This window comes from Ornithodoros turicata, chromosome 1 (assembly GCF_037126465.1).
Source record: "Ornithodoros turicata isolate Travis chromosome 1, ASM3712646v1, whole genome shotgun sequence".
Classification (NCBI taxonomy): domain Eukaryota; kingdom Metazoa; phylum Arthropoda; class Arachnida; order Ixodida; family Argasidae; genus Ornithodoros; species Ornithodoros turicata.
This window is the reverse complement of record NC_088201.1, coordinates 66278082-66297772: the sequence shown is the minus strand read 5'-3', so window position 1 is coordinate 66297772 and position 19691 is coordinate 66278082. Positions and strand designations below refer to the sequence as shown.

At 46.2% G+C, this 19691-nt stretch overlaps 1 protein-coding gene across 1 annotated transcript in view; it reads left to right on the top strand.

Moving 5' to 3' along the window:
• Nucleotides 1-19691, top strand: part of LOC135378350 (diacylglycerol O-acyltransferase 1-like) — a 99960-nt gene that overhangs the window by 59955 nt on the left and 20314 nt on the right. The window contains exon 2 of the mRNA XM_064611365.1: nt 18878-18965. Within this exon, the coding sequence (XP_064467435.1) occupies nt 18878-18965 (88 nt within the window). The remainder of the gene's footprint in view (nt 1-18877; nt 18966-19691) is intronic.

Below are 19691 nucleotides of genomic sequence, written 5' to 3'. Positions count from 1 at the left end.
TCGCATGAAGTATTTCTCATAAATGCAGGGGAGACTCCCGTCCGCTCCCATTATTAGTGAGTTTTAGTATATCGTACGCTGTCGCCTTCGCGTACGTAAGGGATAACGTGGTGGTCCTGCGCAACGAGCAAAGCTTTGTTTATGTCTTGCGCGTGCACAGAACCACCAACGCTATTCCTTACGTATGTAGAGGCGACAGCGTATGACATATGCAGTATGACTATTGTCATTATGGTAATAATTACGACAGAATGTATTATGCTCTATATGCAAAGAATATTAAATAACTAGACACTTACGAAGAAGGACAGAATATATGTTAGGGAGTGCCATCCTGGCCATACCACCCCTTCTGGATTAGCCCGCGCTTGCAGAGAGAGCTCGAGGCACCGCTAGAGGATACCGCTACGAATGTTCATTGTGTTCACGAATGAGTTAAGCGAACCTGGTGAATAAGGGAAATCACGTCGTAATATTCAGCAATCTTCAGTTGCTACATGTCCGCTAGTCATGAGATTCAAAATATGTCTGACTGTGAGATATGTGTAGGTGCTGTGTACCAAACTTGATGATGATGATGACGACCGATAGAAGAAGAAGAATAAAAAAAAGGGGAGGTGTACCAAGGTTCATTCAGCAAAGCCTCGTAGCTTTCGAAATAAACGAGAAAAACGAACCTCATGTGAGCGTCCAGCCCCTATTTTAGAGTGACGTAGGCATTAGCAAGCATAAGTTTGTGTCCTACTTACTGATGTTTGCTAGGGAGCTCTTAAAGGGGTACGGAGTGCCATCCAAAATATTAAAAATATTATTTATATCTTAAAAACAGAGTTTAAAATGCCAGGGGAGAAACACTTCCACTGAAAAGTGTTTTGAAGCAGAATTTGATATATATGTTTAATGAAAAACAAATTAAATAATAGTTGACTTGCAGGAGGAAACATACTCGTATACTTCTTCCTAAATGTAATTTATTTAACATGTTGTTAATCGACTACAGGAAATACATAAACTCTCGAGTCTGAATTCTTTCAAAACTAAGAAACGATCACAAGCAAAACCATGTTACTTTTAAACTTGTAATGAGAGTTCCTGCTTGAACTCTCAGTCCAGATTAATGTAAACAAACAAGCAAGAAAACGGCCTCCGGCCAATCAGGCTTTCGATGGACTCCAGAGGCGCCAATTTTAAAAAGAAACAAACAAAACGTGGTTGGTGGATTCGAAAGATTCGCTTTTTTGGGCACTGGCATTCGGATTCCCGGATCTCGAATCCCTGCCTAGGATTCGAGGATTCGGTTGGCCCACCCCTAGTTTTGATGCATGCAGCCTTTTCCTCAGAAAAAAAAAGAAGAAAGAAAGAAACATACACAAACCCAGGCGCACTTGTTCACTCTCGACTCGCCTCCCGGGGTGAACAAGAAGGAGAAGGACGACCAATGAAGTCATACCGTCTGCGCGGTCAGTCGAGGTCAGCGCCTGTCTTTTACTTTTTGTGTGCGAGGGCTTTCTCCTTTTGTAGTCAGTAAACCTGTTCCCTAGGGGGAGATTAGGAATAGACCTCTACGGAAGAAAGCTCACCGTGACGTAATCATGACGTTGGTAGACATAGCGAAACCGAAACAGCCGGTTTCACAAAGCCATATGCCTTCACGAAGGTCAAGGGTCGCTTCATTGTTTAGTGGTACACACAAATAAGGTCACGTTTTAGTCGCTTTGGTGTATTCATTCATGTTCCCGGTCCACCGCGGAAAGAAAAGAAGGCTCCACCGGAGGAGGGTTGTTGTATGGTCTCGAATGTCAACGTCGTAATCCTATGCGGAATGTGGTTTGTTATTACGACTTAGTTGGCGCTTGCTTTGTATAGACCCACTTCTATTTGTAAACAAGAGGGCGTATTTGCGCATGCGCACAGAGCAGATGTCACTGGTGGGCAAAAGGGAGTGGGAAACCACGTGGTGTGTATGGCGTGTTTGGCCTTTCTGTGCCGCGCACCACACCCAACAGCTGCACCACTTTGAAAACACCCAGTGACTCGATGACCGATAAATTTTTGCTCACGAAACAGGACAGCAGCGCCGCCGCATCTCTATGACGTCAGGCAGTGAAGTGAGTCTATGAGAGACACCACGTGCACTCCGAGAGAAACTCGTGCCCTTCAGGCTCTTGAAGATGGAAAAGCCCGGTAGCCATCTTTAGAAAGGGCTACCGAAAAGATAGGGTTACCCGTAGAATGGCGCAGAACAGGGCCATACAACTAATAATATGCACGGAATTGCGTAAAAACCTTACAATATGAAAAACTACATTTAAATGTGGCTTTCTTGTGACTTATTGATTTTTAGTAGCTCCAGTCTACCAAGTTGGCGGCGCTGTTATACCATCTGACGTCATTTATTTGTGAACAGGGATAGGTCTATTGAAAGGGTGACCGTGTGCATGGCGGATTTCATTGTCCCTGCCTGCAATGCTTCTTCAGAGCCCTGAACAGCTGACTAGCAGACGATACTCTAAACCAATCAGCGAGAGCGGACGGTGTAGCGTCATCGCAAGGTCACAGGCTTGTACTGCTCTCCAGCACCGTTGGGCAGGGTTGCTTTTAGTGGCGTACTTTAAATTCAATTTCTTCGATAATTGTGACTCTGTGTGGCGAATTACTTCTCATGGTGCATTTTACTGGCCTACTTAACACTTGTACAGAAAGAAAACAGGATGTTAAAATGACTTCTGTGCTACTTTAAAGTTTAAAGTTGGATAAATTATTCTGGCCTTCAGTATTTCTTTTTTCGTCCACCAGTTCGCGGAAAACAGCACATACGTTAGTCGTAGCGAAAAGCGTGGTCCAGTTGGCATAGCATTTGCTGGCTGGCACGGCTTCGATTCGAGGCCGTGCTGAAGACAAGAAAGGTGGTAGGATCGAACCCATTAGCGGCTGTGCTGTGTGAGTTTTTCCCTGGGCTTTCCGGCAGACTTTTCATACAGACTTCGGAACAGTTTTCCCAGCAGTCAGTCGAGGATGCAATTTTGGGCTTGTTGGTATATGTCTTCCATAGGGCTAGGAGCGCTAAAACGACGACCACGAGACAAACACGTATACACACAACACAGAGCGCTTGCACCTCCACACATGCGCACTACCCCCGCCCCCCATCTCCAGCTCCTTCCTGCAGTCTCTTCTCCATCTGTACAGAGCTCACAGCCATAGGTGCTTCGCGGTACTAAAAGGCATTTAAAACTAGAAAAGCGTGGATGCATACATTTTAGTTGGGGCTGTGGGCTTAGGGCCAGGATTATCCAAGCATTCAGAAATGGTGAAGTAGCTGTGACGACTTCTGTTTCATCTCTCTCTCTTACAGAATGGTTGATAACATATCCGTTGCGTCATTATTGTAACCAGATGTCATCTGGGAGACTCCAGCCAGAGGCCGGATTCGGCAGCCCACAGAAAGCGTGGTTCTGTTAATATGACGCCACTGATCGACCTTCTCTGTGCTTTATGTTCTTTTTTTCACTGGTGGTCACTGATGGAAATGGCCGAACGGAGTGGAAAATAGAAGAGCGGGATCGCTGGCCACGTGCTGACCGTTTAGAATCCTCTCATTCAGTTAAGGATTGTCGTTTTCCGGGGTTTCGAAGAGGTCTCTTGAAACTCTCCCGGACTCGAAACCACAAAAAACAGCGCGCGCTCAGCGCGTTGTGTTTACAACTGACTCGGTGTTACTACGACTGCCACAATGTTGACGACGGCAAAATGCTCGCGTCTTTATGAACTTTGGAGAGGCTGTTCCAAAAATAGTCGAGATAAGCAATAGAGGAGAGATGTACGGTGACAGAGGAGTCCTAACTTTTCTGCAGCTGTGCGACACGCGATAACGCAGCTGATACCACGAGATACGACGACTGTCTGCTGTCTCCGTCTGATAAATGTCAACAACAACGTTGGAAACCTGGGGAATGTTGGGGGAATATATTTTTTAGAAGAGGAAAAGAAAGAAGAAAAAAAAAAAAAAAAGCCGCAAAGTCAGCCAAACGGGCTGACGGGTGATATGTGAAGGGGTATCGCGTCATCCGGGCTTCATGGTAGTAACTTTTCAGAACACGTAGCCAGGCATGTAGGGTCGTGAACAACGCAACAGTGGTCTGTATCCATGGGTTGATTCAGCCATCCTCCCAAGCAGCACAATGTACTGAAAGTCGAGTGCAATAGGGGTGGACGTTATGTGTCTTGTCAACGTCCTTGAGTTTCACGAGTGTGTTCAAGGCCTTCCACCTACCCGTCCACCCCTATTGCACTCGACTTTCAGTACATTTTGCTGCTCGGGCTGGGTGTTCCATGGAAGCGACAGTCCCGACTCAAAACAAAGCTAAACGAACACTGTTACGAGCTTTCTTGTGATACCCACAGCCACCGTGCAAAATAAAAAGTGTGTGCAGAAAAACTTAAGTGGCCATTTGCACACGTAGCTCGTTACCTGTTTATGGGACGAACTTCCGGTGGCTCACGACGACGCATTTATGCGAGCTGAAGCTACAGAATAACCGTGGAAATTAAACTCTCCGTAATAATATAATTATAGCGACTGAAACTGGAGCTTCCGTACATTAGAATATATGCTATACCGATATGCCAAAATGGTGGTGTCCATAGAGCTGTGTGGATACAGCCAGGGGCGCTACCGGTGCATAACAGTAATGAGTATCCATATGGACTTCGTTTCGGTTGCTGCAACGGTAGCGCCCCTAGCGGTTCCTGCACACGACTTTCCGGTGCCCGCCATGTTGACATAGGTATAGCTAGGTATAGCCTACTCCAATGCACGGGAGCCTCCCTTTCCATTTCATAAACTTTCCTATCCCCAACTCCCAAGTTTTCATCGCTACATCTTGTTTTGTTCCGCAGAGTTTAAAGGGGTTGGGACACATTCATAGATGTGGGAAGGTCACCACATCTGCCGGTTACTACAGGTCTACCGGTTCGCTGGATTTCTACCTTTCATAGATGTGGTTCGTTACATCATGGACGCATTGTACTGCATGCAAGAACACTTAGGAAAAAAAGAATAATTTTTCTACGCGTTGTATTTAGGGAGATACCATACAAGCCCTCGAATACACACTCCTGAACAAAGTGCAGACGTCAGAGAGCTCAGAGCTGCGTCTATTCCCATTGGCAACCGTAAGCACGTGACTTCTTGTGCGCTGCTTCACTGGCGGCGGCGAGGGCTGTGATGTCAGAGCCGCATGAGTTTCTGTATTCACGGTGCCCATTTCCGCCACTTCTATTACCCTCTTCGCTGTGAAACTTTCAATGCGGGTTCACATCGGTGCAAAGAACCGTTTTGTTACGTTGATCTGGAATAACCTGGGATGACCTGTCGCAACCCCTTTAATGTCCACGATTCTTCCGTGCATAGGCGGGGAGATTTCGATCTGCCGAGGGGGGGGGGGGGGCTTTCATACACAGAGTTCGGGCAGTGTGTCGGGAATTCCGTATGTGGCGCTGTGGGGGGGGGGGGATATTTTTACACGATTTTCATGAACACTCGCATGAATCACGCGATTCTTAGAATATCCCTGGGAAGGTCCATCTTGAGTGCCAGCTGCGTAGACTTCTTGGAGGGGCCTGGCACCCCCTGGGAAAGTTCAGGGCTCAGCCCCCCCCCCCCCCCCCCCCCCCCCCCGTACGTTCCGTACGTCTAGCTCGCATAAAATGCGTCGTCGGGTGCTATCGGACGTTCGTCCGGAAAGAAGGGTGACGAGATACGTGTGCCAATGCCACTTCGGGTTTATTTCTCTCTTTCCACACATCCGGTATTTCCATTAAAGTTAACCTTTTCTTTCCTAACCAATAACCTTTCTTTTTTTTTCTCCTTTCACTTTTTCATAAACATACCCCCTCCTCCCCCCCTTCCACGGCAGAAAAGTAACGACAAACAGCATCGTAACGTGGGACATGGCATTCTTTGGACACGATAGAATAGCAAGAATTTCAAGACCTCGAAAATACAAGTAATGTCTTCCTTTAGCTTCAAAACGCGAGAGTGTAATCGAAAGAGAAAATGAAAGCGTGCACATTGACGGATGTCAAGCCTTCTCTTCTCCTTGTAGGTAGTTTTTCTTCTCCTTTTTTTTTTTTTTCAAGGTTTTTCAATGCCTCATCGCAGCTTTATTCCGTCCTGGCACGGCATATTCGATTGGTATGTCGTACGAATGCAAAGAAAAAACCACGCACACAATGGTCAACGTCACATTGAGGAAAAGAATGTAGGAAACTTGTGTAAGCGAATGCATTGCGAGAAGACGCATCACTGAATTGACTTTGTTGTGTTTTTGCTTAGCGTTCTGCTGATGTCTCACTAACTATCGACCCCTATTCAGCGTCGTTCATCACCTCATCATCAGGACACATCTCATCCTGTCCATTGTGCCTTCGGGTAGTGAGCCGCGTCTCATGCGGCGAATTCCCCCATTCATCATCATTAATTTATCTGTTGCTGTTGTTGTTTACGATTTTGCTGCAACGATATGCCTGCCACATCGGGATAGTTTAAGTGTAAAAAAAAACAGAAAAAAAAAGAAATCTTGGTAAATACAATCGAGGAGCCGGCTGCTCCAGTCACCCATGTGTGAAGTATGTATGTAACGAGAAGGGAAAAACTAACCGTTAATATACCACGTCACAGCTATAGGTAAAGCTTATTGACGATCGTATCAAAGCACACTCGAAACATATAATATATATATATATAACACCCCAGTTCCCACAGGTTCAAGACCAAGCTGGTATTTTTTTCGCTCGGTAGGAAGTCCAACCAGCGGCATGGCCGAGCGGGTTAACTATTCTCAGTATTAAGTTATGTGTTCTCATTAACAATTAACTATGAAAAGCTAATGTTAAAGTTAATGTCAAGTGTTAGTATGACGCGAGGAAATCACATATGCAACGGTTCAAACGCTTCAGACACTATGTTGTCGTGAGGGCGCCCGCAATGGCGACTTTAGGTTGAACATGACTGCAGGCAATATGTGAATATACGCTGGGTGCCCACAGGATATGGGCCCTCTGATTTATGTTTCCGCACGGCGAAAGGCATGCGCCTCCAGCACTCAGGGTCGTGCCCTGGGAACAGTTTCGGTGCCTTCGCTAGTAAGTTATTCCAGATGTGCAAGTTGGCTTCCTCATGGTTATTGTTAAGGAAACGCAAATAGAGCATCATATCGTCTTCTACGCAGCCATTGTTGCCAGTGACCTCTCGCTCTTGGTGACAGCTGTCCATCAAGCGTCATTGGCACAAACAACGGTAGCTCTCGGTATGCTGTTGGGTAAATAGGAAAGACACAACACGATAGGCCCAACAGCAACTGTTGGTTTGATGAGAAATAATGTCTCGAATTATCCCAGCCTAGTGTTAATAATAGTATTAGCCATAGTAATAAAATCCCCCGACATTTGTAACCTGGGAAAGATTTTTGTGCAAGACAGATCACGGTGACTTTCCTTTCTTGGCGAATGTCGACATTGCGCAAGCGCTACAACGACGAAGCACGATTATCTTTGTATGCAAGCTTTTTTTTTTTTTTTTACAATTTCATTTCGAAACGACAAGTGCAGGCTGTGACACTTGTAGCAGTCCTTACATTCCTTGTAACAAATCCATCATGCCCCATGTACTTTTTAGAAACCTCGCGAATATTGTACATTTCCAACTCAGTGGAATAGCCACCCGACATAGACTCGGGGAAGGCACGTTGGACGGGGGACACTTGACACCTCAGGGGGTCTTCGCGACCAGATGCTCGCTGGCAATAAATCAGTAGAGTGGGCCAAGGAAGATGCACTGTCCAAAGTTGCATGGTGCACGGGTTGACAGCTTGGTCCGTTACCCATAAATACCGAGTAGTTAAGAGGTTAGGACAATTAGGAGGTGCCTGGTTTGAGGCTAGGCCAACTAGTCCAACTAGGTCAAACTAGGCCAACCATGACTTGGAGATGTTTGGACCGGGCTTCTGGGATTGGTGTTTGCTGGCAGGGGTTGTGTCACAAATGTCAACCTTTTAAGCGGAGGACACACGAAAATCCGGGTGTGGGAGCCGCAACGATTTGATGAAGACGAGGCGAAAGCCCCGTGAATTCAGTCGCTGTAGTATTGTCTTGTATATAGTTATGTAAATAACTATGTAAATAAAGCCCAGTTATTGTTCGAGAATACCGCCTGTCGGACGTCTATTGGGAATATCTCCGATCTGTGAGCACATCAAACGGACCACCTTCCAGCAACAACGGAAGAAACTATACTCCCCAATCACGCACTACAATAATATCATGTAGTATATTCAACACCCAAACAATACACCAGTCCACGCCAAGAACGTATGGATCCGAAATGGCGGTAGTATTGACATTCGCAGCCCGCATTACATTCCACTTTGCGTTTCTTCCAGAAGGACTATTTCAGGTGTTTACTGCGCTAGCGACGTCTTTTTTAAAATTTTGTTGTTGCTGGTGGTGAAGTGTCGGCAGCCATGTATTTTCCCTTCCCCCTACATATTGGTACGGTATTGGTAGTAAAAAAATCGTAAGTAAATAAATATAATAGTGGTTTGAGCTCTGCTAAGATTCCATACGCCTTGTTGGTGAAATTGCTTTCCATATGTTTTGCTTCTTCTCACATACATATTTTGCGTTCTTTGCAAGAGTCATCGTTGATACTGCTGCTTGTGTGTGGGATTTGAGAGCTGTCAGATATGAGCAGAACTCAGTACTTTAGCATGTGTGGACTACTTGAACAGCTCTACTGTTTTTGTTTTGTTTTGCAATAAACCTATATCCCCCCCCCCCCCCCCCCCCCCAGCTCTACTGTCCGAGCTTCGACCGCATTTAAAAAAGAGGCTCACACTTTTGACGTTTGACACACCCTTGAAATCACTGACCGTTTCAGATCGGGTGTGATCGAAATCCCCGTTGGAAAATAAACTACCGTTAATAAATGGTACCTGACTATGACTTAGACTAACCGGGACATTAAAATGAGAGTCCGCCCTGCTAAGCCTAACGGCTGCTAAAATGTGGGTCTCGTTCGCTAGAACGACTTGGACAGACATCGAATACCCGTGCGTTTGAGTGGTTAAATGGCGTGTCCTCCCAATCTGCCGAATCCCAGCTCGCCGAATGCATTGAAGTCCGGGAGAGAGCCCATTGACTTCCAAACGTGCTTGTTCGACTGGCCGGATGACCGACATGTTCATTCCCAATTCGCCGAATTTACCACCGTGACTTAGCGGCTAACAACAACAACAACGTCAGTCGTGACGTTGCCCACATACGTGAGGCCGACAACGGCAAGCCCTTTCACCACCACCACCACCACCAACAACAACAACAACTTTATTTTTAAGATGATGAATGGGGGGTTTCATCGCCAGGGGCGATACTCTACCCGATTGCTGATGGTGATGTGGGGAAGGAAATAATGAGTCCCTTGACAATAAAGTTCGAAGTCCTACGGTGTCCTAAAATGTCAAAAGAGCTTTGAGGGCACAGCGTTGGTGGGCTGGGGGGGAGGGATTTATTGCCAGCAAAAGAAAAAAGAAGGAGAAGGAAAGATTAAAGGAAAACGTCAGCCATGCAGCACGCCGGCTTGCTATTCCCTAAAGAAAACAAAAAATAAAGAAATAAAACATAATCAAAGACATGAATAAATAAAGCATTTGGGCAGGGACCAATCAATTTTGAGAGGGAGAGAGGGGGCGGTTCGAGAAGATTGGTAATGTTGGCAATTAAGAAGGATGCTAGATCTAGATTTTAGTGGCTAAAGCCACCCAGTTGCGCTGTCTGGGTGTTTTCCCTGGGTTCTCCTCAGATGTCGGTAATGTCCCCTGTGAAGGTGGCCCGGGGCGCACTGTCCTCCCAGCAGGGCCGGCGAGAGAAATTACGAGCCCCAGGGATGACTACGGATGAGTCCTGCTCCTGCACGGCCCCCCTCTTCACGTCTCCTGGTGTTGGCAACCATCGTGCATTGGGCCGCGCGCCGGGGCTTCATCTACGGCTGCCCCCCTCTCGCCGGTCCTTCCTCCCAGTGCAACTTGTCGTCTGTCCGCCGCACCGGCAGGCAGAAAGCTCGGCAACTGACACGCCGCCAACCAACCAATTCGATTGTTGGGTCGTTACGTACGTACCTACGTTCATCTGTCATGGAGCTTTTCATTGCCTTGACAAGCATTACGCTTTCTCTGTAATTGGTTAATAAGTTATTACAGAGGGGGGGATATGTTTAATAGAATGAAAAGAAAGAAAATGGAATTGTCAGCCAGCCTAATGCTGGCTTGCTATTTCAGAAAAGAAAGAAACTCAAAATAAACAAAAAAGATAAAGAAGGAAAAGGGAAAAGTAAGGGGAAAAAAGCTAAGAAAACAGTTAGTGCAGCACAGGCACAAGAAAGCCCAGTCAGAGGGCAGACGCAAGGTCAGAGTCTTTCAGGAAGCGGAGCAGGGCTGCGGTGACGGCCCAAGGCCGAGGGACTGGACCATGTAGAGTCACTAAATAAGGGTACAGGGTATCGCATTCCTTTTCCGCGCTGGAGCCACCGTTCGGAGTCCGCGATTGGGCCGATCGTATCACGTGGTTTCTCTTTCCAAGAATGGGCCGTCCATGTTGAGTCCCCTCCATCCAAAACCGGTTTGATCGGTCCCGACATGGCTCGACTGCGCGCTGTTCTTCGGCGGAGAAGAGGGTGATTGGCGTCCCATTCCTAAGCGACGCAGCCGGGCCGGACCAAAGATGGCGGTCTCGCTTGCCGGCGTGACTCAGTGTCGCTACTGACTCTGGGACCATGGAGGGTGACCACGGACGTTGTGTTGCACTCAAGCTGTATTTGACGGCCACGGAGGGCTTGCCGTTGCGGAATATGCTAGTGGCAGTGCAGAAGATAATGAGGAATGTCAGCCACTTCGCCACAGATGGAAACCAAAGGGGGAGCTGGATTGGCCCATTTTTTATTATTTTTATTTTTTAGGGAATGGCAAGCCGGCGTGCTGCATGGCTGACCTTTCCCTTTTTTATCTTTCCTTGTCCTTTTTTTTCTGCCAATAAATCCTCACCTCCATTTTGTAAAGAAGAAATGGGTGCGGACAACGTTGAGACGAAGGTGGTGCAGCAGTGATTCCTCCTGACGACTGCAGCGACACGCAATGAAGAAGGCAACCGAGGGGTCGATGGACTGCATGTGGCTTAAAATCATCCTCATAGCCAAGCACAACGTTACGACGATGAGACCTCTCACGATAATGACGCAGAGCTTGGGGCTTCTAGGTCTAGGAGCCGTCATAAAATATCTTTGAAATATTTAAAAGAATGCACAGAAAATGTAACGAACTGAAGTGCCTCGAAGACATATTTTGCTTACTCTGAACGAACAATTTACAAAACAGCACACATGCATATCGTCAATGAAAGAAGGTTGAGAAGACATGCGGGCTGGTGGCAAGGATTCAATACGAAAAACCCCGAGACCAGGGAACGTAGAAAGAAAGATCACACACAAGAGAAGTTTGATACGGAGACGTCGCCCTTTGTTACTCTGGCCTTGGATAACTTTATCGTCTCCCTGTTAAACGCCCCAGCTGTGACCTTATCTGCACGTGCTGCTACGTTCCCTATAGTCGCGGGGTTTTCGTCATAAATATTGCTATTGATATTGTGATTCATGGATGTCATCTTTCAGCACCATTACTAGTTCTCCAGCCACTGTTCATTAAGTGATTCCATGATTCTCGCACGTTTCCTATCTATAGGCCATTTTCCACCATACCCAACTCGCGGAAAAGCTCCTGTATCATTTCCCAGCTTTCCGAAAGGGATTGACCTTCCCCTCACAGATCACCCGCTTAACTGCATGCGGCGAACTGGGAATCGGCAGATTGGGATCGGTAGCGTGTTTGCCTTCTGATCCCGAGATCGCGGATTCGAACCCGGCCGAGGACGCCAGCAACATGGTGGCAGGGTACAGGTTGCTTAGACACGCCGTCTTCCGCGAGGGACGTTAAATACGGGGTGCCGTGTAATGAGCTCTCATCGCACGTTAAAGAACCCTCAGGCGGGCAAAAGCAATCCACAGACCGACCGCTGTGGCGTCGCTCATGATCTCAGTTATCTCTCAGATTAAGATGGCTTCTATGGCTGCACGCAGAGAAACAGATACTCATGGGTATCCATGAGTATCTGTTTTTCTCAGATCAAGGATTTATTATATATATACCTTGATTCCTTGATCCTTGTTTCCAGAACGTGTATGTCGAGAACGGGTTTTGGCAACCGGGAATATCGAGGTCCTTGGTCGCTCAGAGTCGCGCTTTCTTGCCCTGCAGCTGATTTTCACGTTCCAGTTGGACCAGTGGAATTTGCCATTATTGCAGGTTCACACGGGCAGAAACGACCTACGCTCTGCCGATGAGAGCCAACAAGCTCGAAACGGCCGTCTCCTTTCAGATAGGCGTTCTAATGATCGCTGTGGAATGAGACAAAATAGTGCATGCCTGTACTATTTTTGATGCGTGATGTGGGCAAGTATTGCGCTTGTCCCATCCTACAGTTGGAAATACAACGACCGTCTGTTGCATCTATGCAATATATGCCTTCCCTAAATTGTCATTATCATCTCGATATGTTTTACCTGCGTTCAAGAGTGAAACCGTTTCTACCTCCTTTGTTTGCACCAAAGATGTCCCCAGTCTGACCTTCAGCCGCGACATTCCGTCATTATCGCCAGCAGCCTTAACCGCTTCTTCCCTTATCGTAGTAGTGCTACTATTAACTGAGACCGAAATAGCTTCGCATGGTGCAAACAAACGCACCGATATGGAATAGAGGAAGGGACAGTGTTAACGAAGATAGCGCCCAAGGACGTGTACATCTTACGAACCACTATACAAAAGTTTTCAAAGTTGTCACTAGCTGGGGCGCTCTTGTACACTCGTGACCCAGCGCGACCTTTTGGCTATGTGATGGATACAGCTGTTTTTGTTTTGTATGGAGTCACGCCCCAAGGAAGCTAAGCGTTTTGCAAGTGTCCTAACAGAAGTCATGGGTTAGTTACGAGGGGTGTTCAAGTCAAACAGGGACTTCCTGTCTCCTGAGTGTACAAATGGCTGGCGCTACTTCTTTTTCGTCATTTTCACACGCGACAGGCATCCACGTTCACCACGTGGTGGTACAGAGTTTGTGCAAAACAGAAGACACGTGCTGGACAAGATGGCCGACAACGAGGTTAGCGCGCACATCGAACAGCGAATTGTCATGAAGTTTCTCGTGAATGAAGGAGTAAAGTCATCTGAAATTCACAGAAGACTTCAGGATCAGTATGATCACGATACACTTAGCCGCAGCAAAGCGTTTGACTGGTGCAAACGGTTCCGAGACGGCCGTATATCAGTGCAGGGCGATCCCGGCCGGGGCGACTCAGAGCCCAGTGCCAGAGTTCCTGAGAACATCTAACTTGTGGAGCGCATGATCCTTAAGTACCGACGGACAACATGTCTCGATATCAATAGTGCATATAGTGCGATCAGTAGTGCATATTACTGCCAGGTTCTCAGGGATGTGCATAAGGCGCTGAACCAAAAGCGGCCGGACCTCGTCACCAAAGGAGTCCTCCTCCTACAGGACAATGCACGCCCGCATACCGCGCATCTCACGACACACACCTTACAGGAACTTGGCTGGGAGTTGCCTGCCACATCCCCCTTACAGTCCAGACGTCGCCCCCAGCGATTTCCATCTCTTCGGGCCACTGAAGGCGTTCCTTGGGGGCCGCCACTTCAGCTGCGACGACGAGGTCAAGAATGCGGTCCGATCATGGCTGCTACGCGCCGGTAAGGATTTCTACGCTGCTGGCATCCAAGCCCTCGTGAAACGCTGGGACAAGTGCATTAGTGCAGCTGGAGATTACATTGAAAAATAAAACTAATTTCTCGCCTGTAAGTTCATATTACTTCTGTGAAAAATAAAAAGTCCCGGTTTGACTTGAACACCCCTCGTACTTTACAGTTAAGAGTTTTCAGAAAAAATAAATAAAAAAAAAACCTTGTCTTTTGTACGCTTGCACTGACCAAGCATACTTATACTGTGTTATAAACAGGGGATTTCCCATAGGTACTAATAGCACGGTGGGAGCTAATCTGTATGAGATGACAAAATTCGTGGAATACCTGGTTGCGAAACACGGCATGGTATTTGAAGAACTCGACAAAAACGACGCGGCTGGGGAACTGACGCGTGGAAAACATTGCGATACCTGAGTAACTTAGTTACATTTTGCAGTTACTTTAACCAAAAGCGCTGACCAGTTAGAGTTGCAACTTATTTTCTGTGGAAAAATAGCTATAGTTGCTGCAGAAAGTAACAAGTTGCAAGTTTCTTGTAACTTTGTTACTACCCAAGGCTGGCTATTAGTATCACTCGGAATTTATTGCCGTACTTTTAACAGCGATGACAATGTTACATCCGTTATCTCTTGATTTCTCAAACCATATGACTACTCAAGCAGACGACACCTGTGGAACTGGGGGCGCGGACAAAAGCTCTCCGGACAAAAGCTCACCGCTTTACTTGCCTCTTATTTTGCAACTGCTTTATTTATTACATTCTTGGCCATCAATAAAAATCATTAGAACAAGTCAATCAAAGTCTCATTCTTTGAGTTTGCCGAGGAGGGAAGTGGACTTTTGGCACCTGTCGAGACTGACCGAGGTTAGGTCCAAAGAGCCTTTTATGTATTTCACACGTTGGGGAATGGGTCAGTTCATGTAGAATATGCACCCGTCGAGACTAACCAAGGTTAGGTCAGGAGAACGTTTTACGTATTTATGACCATGAAAATAAATATTCCACTTTAAAAAGAGACGGGCGCGGGTGAGCTTTTGTTCGCCCCCGGTAAGCTTTTGTCCGGTGAGCTTTTCGTCCCCTTTGTAATAGAATTACATAATAATTGCATAATAATATCACAACAACATGTATGTCGCGGTGTCGGAGCCGCGGTAGAGTTTTATGGCGCTGTAATTTGACGAAGGTCACACACAAGGTGCGAATTATGAATCTGCGTATTTCGTGCAGAGCGGCTGAGATAATGTGCCATAAAGCAGTGAAACATAATCCGCTTTTCGTGTAGTTATTGGAGAGGCGATCGACAGAAGAGGAGAAGGCGTCTCTTTCCGTGGCTCCTGTTGTCTTCATGCTACTTCATCTAAGCAGAACACATTCTATTGCTGCTGTGTGTGAGAACACAACTCTCAGTGCTCCTTTGGGCGTACAATGAACAGAGCTCATAGCGCATACCGTGTGTTCTGTGCGGACTACGGTGGTAAGCACTGCAGGTGCTAAGAACTACGAAGCAAAAGCTATACCTAGTAGCAAAGTGGGTGTTTCCTGTAACGGGACACGGGAAGAGTGGATGCGACGGTGTCGGTGGCGTAGTTAAGCACAGTGCCACACTGCACAACCTGAGATGTACGGAAAATAAGGTAATTAGAAACGCGAAGCTGCCTAGTATTCAGATGCTTCATCTGGCGGCGCAAGGCATCGCAAACGTTCGTACAACTAAAAAAACGAGGATGGTAACACCTCCAGCGCGTTCCTGGAATACAGTCCTGACATGTGTGGGGAAAGCAGGATGAACAGGTCATGGCGTTGTGTAGGTAATGGCGAAGTGTACCCGGCAAAAACTTGGAAGAGTGCATGGAGGAAAGTAGCCTTCCACTGTTAAACTTTGTCCCCTTTCTGTATGTCATCAATCAAGGACTGTACGTGCTTTCAATTTGTGTTTTGCGCGTATGGCCAACGTTCATGCCGACCTACGGAGCGTATCTCCTGTCTTTGTGTATTGATATTTGAACTTTGTTTCGTAATATACCTTATAATCAGAACTTGACTATCTCAAATGTAACATGAAACCACGAAAAGACGAAATTCCCTGTTCGCCCTCGCTCCGCCCGTCACGAACCAACCACGGCAGGGGTGCGCGGAAAGCCCGAAAATAAACTTCAGCCACTTCTGAAGATAATTTTTTTTTCACTACGCTATGTGGCCTTGTTATGAACAACATGTATGAGGAATATGAACCACGTCACGAGTGGGCAAATATGGAAAATACGCTACCGAAGTTGCGCGTTTTTGCCTTACCACCCCTCACTAAACGCGCGTTAGGAAATATGTCCGAGATTTTCCAACAACGTGTTTTATACGAATGGAAAGAGCATTTAAATACTAATAGAACGGTGTCACTCATCTTAACTTTCTGAGATTTACAAAAAAGCAATTACGCGCCGAAAAAGTGCGATTTTTTGCAAATGAGACGACTTTGCGATTTTTTTATCTAGACACCTGCAAAACCAAGAACCTGAAAGATAGAACAAACCGTACAGCAGCACATAGACAATAAGTGTGGAAAACATTAACTGCGCATAGCCTTAATGGTTACGAAGATACGAGGCCTGAAAATTGTGACGAAGCGCACTGCTCGAAATAGCCATTTTTGGAGATTATATATATAAATTATAAGATATTTTCAGCTATTTCCTCCGCCAATGTACTGCCTAATCACTAGGCTTCAGTATATATTAGAACGAAAAAAAAAATCTGAGAGGTCAACCGGATCACCCTGCCTGACTCTGCATGAAATCAGTCGTGTGTTGTTGCGCTGGCGTAAACCAAAAGCTGTTGCCAAGTGTGGAAAGAGGCACAATTGGCATTTTTTATAATCCGAGGTTAGCAGTGTTTGCGATACTGGCGCAATTTTACCGCTAATGTTATCACTTATTTCTTTTGCTTTGAAGTCTGGAAATTCGTACGAAAAAAAAAAAAAAAGAAGAAGAAAACAAGGAAAAGCCACGTGATACGAAGTTGTGCTTTCATTGGCTCGTGGAAGTCGTGCTAGCTACATCAGCCAAGACTACGCTTTGATACCTATTTGATATAATCTATTTGATAGTCGGTCCAGGACGCACCTTCCCCCACGGCGTTAGTCGTGATGTTGTCCACCTCAGAGGCCGACAACGGCGATACCACCACCTATGATAACTATACGGACAAGGGATATGGACACGGCAAGCAGTACCATTCATGGCGATACTTTATAAAACACGCTATAAGGTTCTACTACGTATATAAGTTATATTGCATATTGGTGAAAACCTATAGTTGGATGATGCACGTATGGAACTCCCTGAAAGGATGAGACAAGCCATGGTGACTCTCGGACGTATGATACCGAAATGTGCTACTATTCATAATACTGCAGTACACATCCGCGCAACGAAGAGCTGAGTTACGGATGCGGATTTACGAAATACATTTATCTCTATTTATTTCTACATTTATATACTATTAGAGCATATGTGCATCTTAATTCGAACTTCGACTGTTATCTCGTGGTAAGCACACGATATCGGCAATCGGCTTCGGGAAGGTAATTACCCGAGCAGCACAATGTACTGAAAGTCGAGTGCAATGGGGGTGAACGGGTAGGTGTAAGGCCTTGAACAGACCGGTGAAACTAAATAACATTGATAAGACACCGTCCACCCCTTTTGCACTCGATTGTCAGTACATTGTGCTGCCTGGGTTGCTATCGAAGAAATAGTAATAATGATGACTGACAACAATGAAGTGTCCTCCTGAGTAAAAACATCAAGGTTTATCTTTCACGTGGGAGAGCTTGTAGAGACTGTGCGACATCTTTCTTTACAGGGTTAGGCCGTGTCATACTTCTTTCGTGTTGCATAAAATGACTTGACGACGTCGTATAATAATCACGATTCAGTGATCTCTGTTTTTGTCAGTGACTTCATGGTTAGTAGGGTAGCACATATTAAGGAAAATGGAGAACCCAGCTTGCGCCTTCCAAGATCATAAAACGAGTCAGACAAAACGAAACAAATAAATTGATCGAGTTATTAATTAATTGCAGCACGAAATAATACCGTAGCGATTACGAGCAAGTCAAAGTTCTGAGATGTGCGCTTAAAATCACACTTCAGTCCTTGAAGATTCCCGTCAAGAAGCAAGCCGCAATCAAACATTATGTTGTGATATTATTTTCGTTTCGCCCTTAAACTGTGTGCTTGGAACCAGTTCCTACCGAGCTGTTGAGATTCTGCCAAGGAATTGCTTTGGAGTGTTCGAAGTGTGCCAGCGTATTCCACAAGGTTGCAAAAAAAAAAAAAGAAAAGAAAAAGAAGAAGCCCTAACTGTTGTGAGTTTGTCTTTGCTACCAAACTGGGGCCCTTCGCTCTGTGTACAGGATTTGGTGCTCTATTAGTGTGATTACGAAGTTGAAGCTGTACTCGATTATGTATGAATACGTGGAATATATCGAAGTGATCATTGTCATATTCATATTTGAAGAAACTTCTTTCAATGACAATGAAAAAATGAGTCTTTCAATGAGTCTGCATAGGTACAGGAGGCATTGTAAGGTGAAATGAGAAAGGAGGACTGTGCTGAATACTGAATCATCTCTATCCTCAATTTTCTTAAATCGCCAATACATTTCCTACTTTGCGGTCAATTTCATTGAAAGTTCTTAGAAGTTCATTTGCACCCCAAACACTTACCCGCTAGTGGGCCGCGCGCGCGGCGCACCAGAGGCGCGGTGACTTTCATCTTTCAGCGGTAGCGGTGCAGCGCGCGACCGAGAAAAACGAATTCTACGGGCGTGTGGCGCCCTCGTTGTTCAGCGCTTGGAAACTTTTCGAAGTAGAAATCTGTGGAAAAACAGACGACACCCACAGAGCCAAGAAGTTGCGTACATGCTGGAAGGCATGGATCAAAACGAAACGATGGCTGACAACAGACCCGTGGATGATGAGGACGGTTCTATCCTTTGCAGAATCCACAGACCTCAGGATTCTCTGCTCAGCGGATCACGAGGATGGACAAACTACCGAGGATTGTTCAACTTCTGTATCATCTTGCTGGTAAGTAACCTACATGTGATTTTCGTCTGCTAACACACGTGAAAAGGGCACGCATTATTTTCCTCTGATTGCCGTGCTTGTGGATGTGGGTGCTCGTCTAGATGCGTAGTTTAGAAATGGCATGACACTATCGTCTTGCGTCCGTTGCCCAATGCGTTCTACATGGTTCTACGCGGTTCTACACAACCCCAGCCTTGCGTCGCCCCGTTTGGCGACGGACGATGACGACGTTGTCGCAGAGGAAAGCAGCAATATTGTAAAGCATGATTGGGGGGAAATACATTTCTAATTCTCGAGAGGTGTGGTGTCCTTCCTACCAACCACGCCTTCGTTGCATATCTTGTTCCGCGCGCTCACTGCAATCCAAACGTTCGTTACAGCATCTCAGCCGGTTACGCATGCGCAGTACTTCATGTCTTCCGCGCGCGTACCTTTTCGGTAAATTTTCAGTTTCTGATTTGGGACTCCGCCTCTCAAGGTCCCTCAGGGGGTTCCCCTGCAGCGATTGTTGCCTTGGAGTTCTTGTTTGTGAATTAGTCTGGAAGGTAATTCATTGAAGGGGAATATTCTTACGGTGACGTCATCCTAGACGTCAGGCCTGCGCTGTGCTTACTATCTTTGACGCAGAGCCGCATACATATGAGTGAAACGGGAGTTTCGCATAGTTTTTAAGGTTAACTAGGAAGAGCATGGAATTTTTGCCGGCAAAGCCCTTGAATATATATT